This window comes from Tripterygium wilfordii, chromosome 22 (assembly GCF_013401445.1).
Source record: "Tripterygium wilfordii isolate XIE 37 chromosome 22, ASM1340144v1, whole genome shotgun sequence".
Lineage (NCBI taxonomy): Eukaryota > Viridiplantae > Streptophyta > Magnoliopsida > Celastrales > Celastraceae > Tripterygium > Tripterygium wilfordii.
The window spans coordinates 1912318-1917007 of record NC_052253.1 but is presented as its reverse complement, the minus strand read 5'-3'; the positions used below and the strand labels follow the sequence as shown (position 1 = coordinate 1917007).

The following is a 4690-nucleotide window of genomic DNA, read 5'->3' as shown; positions in this document are numbered from 1 at the left end:
ACAAAGTGTGAATTGTCAAGCTTAACACATCTATCATTGATAACTGTACTGTATGAGTCAAAGTTACTATCTGAGCTATCAACCATTGGATGATTGACTGCTACTTAGTTCCCCATCCTACCTCACAATACCTACACACCTTGGTTTCTCAACAGTAATGTCAATGAAACTCAGAAATAATGATACTGATGGATAATAATTATTAACTGGAACGAGTGATGAATTGACGACAAAACCGTTCTGTGGATATGTATGGGTCTGTGGAGGGAGAGGATATTGATACTCACGTTTTCCTCCCAAATTCTTTGATCCATGCATCTCTCTCATAAAATGGGATCTCATAAGTTCCCTCCTGCAAGTTGAACAGTATCTTCAATATCCATTTCCAGCCATTCTTTGTCTTCAGGGTGTAAGAAATCTCTTGAAAATATGTGCCCATCGGCACGCATTTTTTCTCTGGCCTATCATAATGGGAATAAGAAACTCAGTAGCTAATTTTATACCAAAAATAACATAGATTCCAGCAGTCAAAAATTGGTAATATGGAATAAAGATTGCTTATGTTGTAAGAATATACCCTCAATAAGCAATAACCAAGTTTGATTCGTTTTAGTTAACAACTTATATACAAATATTTCTGCATTTACAGGCACGTGATGCGACATACATAAGTTTTATGAAATATAAATTCATGGATACGTTTAAGGTACAAACTGCTATACAGCTTTGACACTTTTATGTGTACAAAAACAGAGCCCTGTTGAGAGAAAGGTGGGTAGAGCAACAGAAAAAGATATGGCAACCCTGACTCGCAGGCCATGTCAACAAATTGGGGGAAGAAAAGGCAGTGGTAATTTCTGGGAAGAGAATGGTGTTGAAAAAACTTTCCAGTTTCCACCATTTCTCCTTAGCCGAATTTATTGTTCCATCACTCTTACCTCAAGCATAGATATACATTAAGGGTGAGACTAATCAGTGACATATGTGTTTGAGATGCTGTCACTCTTTAGTACCATATTCTCCCTCACAATCCCACCCCATACTGCATATTAATGTAGCATAAGGGGCACATGTAAATTGAAATGTGTTTGTGTAGATCATAACAACTTAAGTCTTCTCTAACATTTGGACACACCAAGTCCAAGTCTTTGGCAATGTTCTTTTGAATTAGAGTTCAAATACCAGAAAGCTATGGAAGCCTAAGACAATCCGACAATGTGGATAACATACAAACTAGACCAGACCCATTTCGCTAACATAGAATCCCTTCCCATGACCAAGTTTGGTGCCCTCATACGTTAAATAAGGAAATGAAACACAAGAACGCTTAACCAATTGCCTCAAAATAATCAATAACCAATCTGAATATCAATAACAAGAAAAGGGCACGTACGAGCTTCCATCTGGAAAAATGTAGCTGACCCATTTGAAAAACTCCTCAATCCTATCCAGCTCTTCAATGAATGCTTTGGGATTAGATATATCGTAATGGTTGTCAGGTATGACAGGATAAGGCTTCCTGTAGGGTATATAGAATGGCGCAATGGGAGAGTCCCTGCCTTCGCGAATCTCCTCATTGACCACCTCCCAGTCCTCCTCATCTGCCCAAACAGGATCCCACTCCCCCCGGCGGCCGGCCCTGCCGGATATTGGAGAGAAGCGGGTCAGCTTCTTGTTGTTCCTGTTGTTGGGCTTCGGTAGTGTAATCATACTCGGAGTAAGAGGCGTAGTCAGAATCAGAATTGGAGAAGAAGACGAAGAGGACCATTTCAGGTCTTCTTCATCTTCATCTACTTCGTTTTGGTCTTCTTGTTCTAGATTTGTGTCTTCTTGTTGTTGCGAGTCAGCTGACTGACCAGCCATTGTGTGAATAAGATCGACAAATGAAGATAAGGTGTAGAGATAAGGAGGGCAAGAGACGAGTCCAAGACTGCCAGAGCGATGATTAGTTAATTACAAAGGCAATTTAAGTAAATATTGAGCAAGGCCCTTTGTGGGCTTTTGTCTTAGTGGGCTTTAGGTCTCTTCTCAACAAGTTTGGGATTTAATCCATCGTCGGTAATGGTTTATAGAATTCGTTCATCTTTTGGTTGATAGAAAAGGTAAATGCATAATCTATAACAAGATTTAATTAGTACAGAAGAGTAGTACTAGTATAGTAATAGAACAAGGGGTAAATGCATAATCTATAACAAGACTTAATTAGTACAGAAGAGTAGTACTAGTATAGTAATAGAACAAGGGGGAGAAGTGGCCAAAATCCAACTGTATTGCCAATCCATATCACATCCTCCTCCTCATCTCATCAGCCAAGGCATTACACCTAACCATGTCTCCCATCTTCCTATAGCCAGCCATCATAGTGGTGTAGGTAACCACATCTGGCATCAGACCTCTTTTTTTCATGCCAGCAAAAAGAAACCAGGCCTTTTCCATTTCATTTGTCCTGCAGAACAATTTGATAAGCACTGTATACGTGACAATATCAAGGCTGATTCCTAGTCCCAACATACCTTTGCACGCTTTCCAAGCCTCCCTTGGGAGCGACTGTTTTACCAACCCATTGATCATGGTATTAAAACAGTTTATGTGGAGTGAACCAAACTTGACCATAATAGAAATTAATGCCAATGCCTTTTCAGACATTTTCTCATCACATAACCTCTTGATGATAGCATGATACGTACGTGAATTGGGGAGAATACCTTGATCTTGCATTTCATAGATAAGCTTCAATGCCTGCTCTAAGTCCCCTTCCTTACAGATCCTATCAACAATGACATTCCAAACAAAAACACTAGGCCAAGAGACCAACTGTCTTCATCACATTGAACAACTCTTTGGCTTTCCCTAAGAGTCCAACCTCACAGCACCCGCGAATCACACTCCCAAAAGTAAAGGAATCGGGAACATAACCATAATGAATCATCTCCTCCAGAAGTTTGCTGGCAGAGTCCATATCACCTATCATACAGAATTCATTGACCAAGGTATTGTATGAAATCATGTCATGTTTGTACCCAGAAGCACTTAGGCCACGGAACAATTTCAGTGAAAAATCATGAAGTCCAGCTTTGCAGAGGCCAGTGAGGAGTGAGCTGTAGTTTACAATGTTCAGTTTTACACCAGACACAAGCATCTTGCGCACTAAATGGAAGCTGTTTTCGACATCCCCTTGCTTGCAAAACCCATCCAATAAAATACCGAAGCTATGGTGATCTGGTGATATTCCATTGTTCTCCATTCCTTCAAAAACCTCTAATGCTTCACACAGGTGACCTTGTTGGCAAAACGCAGAGATAACAGGATTGTAGCAATAACTATTCAAGGGATGCTTTCTACATTCCATTTCCCTAACAATACCCAAAGCAATGTCAAGAAAACCACCTCTACAAAGTCCATTTATGTATGTGCTGTACGTTGTAACACTAGGGCTTTCCCCGCTCTTTTTCATATCCTCCAGAATATCAGTGGCTTGGCTGATGTCTACATTCTGTCCTCTACAATAAAGATTCATCATTATACTGTAAGTATAGACATTAGGCGAGGGGCCATGAGTCTTTAAATCTTCAAACAACATCCGGGCAGAATCTGCCTTACTTTTTCCTATCAAACACTTGAGCAAGAAATTGCATGAACGAATACTGGGGGTAAGCCCAAGTTTCTTAGTTTGATAAAAAACATGGAGCCCACTCTCAAACAAGGAATTGGCTGCAAAAACCTTCATCAGAACATCAAAGACAGCAATTGATATTTCTGGATGCGGTGGCTTTCCACCCAGTAAAAAAGGAAACAACTCAAACATATCAAGATCGAATGCCTGATAATAGGAAACAACATTGAAAAGCAACGAATATACTTCCCTTTCCATTCCCACCGATGCAAACACGTGAACAAAAACCCTAAATGTATCAATAAAATAAGGAAACCCATGTACCTTCACAGCATTACGAAAACTCATTTTACTTATAACCTGCCCATCCAAAGACTTAACCACCCTCGCAGCCAATGGAAACACATCCTGTTCTTCCGACGACAAAACTGGAGTGGCTGAGTAGCTCGCAGCAAATGGAAACGCCTCCTGTTCTTCGGACGAAAAAACCGGAGTAGCTGAATGGCAAGGCCTGGAAGAAATCTTCTCCAGAAAAAGAGGTCGGTTCTTAAACAAACCGGATTCGAGCAAGCATTTTGTTTCTGAACAAAGACCCTTAAATATCTGCATCTTGAAAGAAGAGAACATTTGGTTCTACTCAGGCGGCAAGATAAAGTTTCCTTTCTTTGTTTGCTAAATGCCTTTTCTATTCCGCCGACAGAGGCTAGGGCAAAGCAAATGCCTACTTTACCAAAGGGAACGAACTTTGTCGACCAATGAACTTTAGGCTTCCAGGTTGGGTTTAGTTCTTCCACTCAAGTCTGTTAACCTGCTCGGTCCAATTGGCCCACTGAGCCTCGTTATTTGTCTGAAATCCTCGGGTTAAGTTGTATGAAAATGGTCTTTCAATTATCTATAATTATATATATGGCTTGTGTGTGTATATACGTACCTTCACAACCTAAATTAAAAATGAAACATATATACATACCTCTTTATGCATTCAAACATTTGTAGGTAAATTAAATGAAAAAACCTAGAAGATTATAAAATGGTGACAAGACAAAGATCTAAGGTTAGGGTTTGTTTTTAAGATTA

The 4690-nt window shown here is 39.9% G+C and overlaps 1 protein-coding gene across 1 annotated transcript; it reads right to left on the bottom strand.

Moving 5' to 3' along the window:
- Positions 1 to 968: 968 nt before the first annotated feature.
- Positions 969 to 4240, bottom strand: LOC119991020 (pentatricopeptide repeat-containing protein At5g41170, mitochondrial-like). Its single transcript, XM_038837193.1, has 5 exons — positions 2874 to 4240; positions 2288 to 2767; positions 1394 to 1930; positions 1245 to 1339; positions 969 to 1042 (listed from the first exon to the last, which is right to left on the bottom strand). The coding sequence occupies exons 1-5, from the start codon at positions 4238 to 4240 to the stop codon at positions 969 to 971; spliced, it is 2553 nt and encodes an 850-aa protein (XP_038693121.1).
- Between the last annotated feature and the right edge of the window lie 450 nt (positions 4241 to 4690).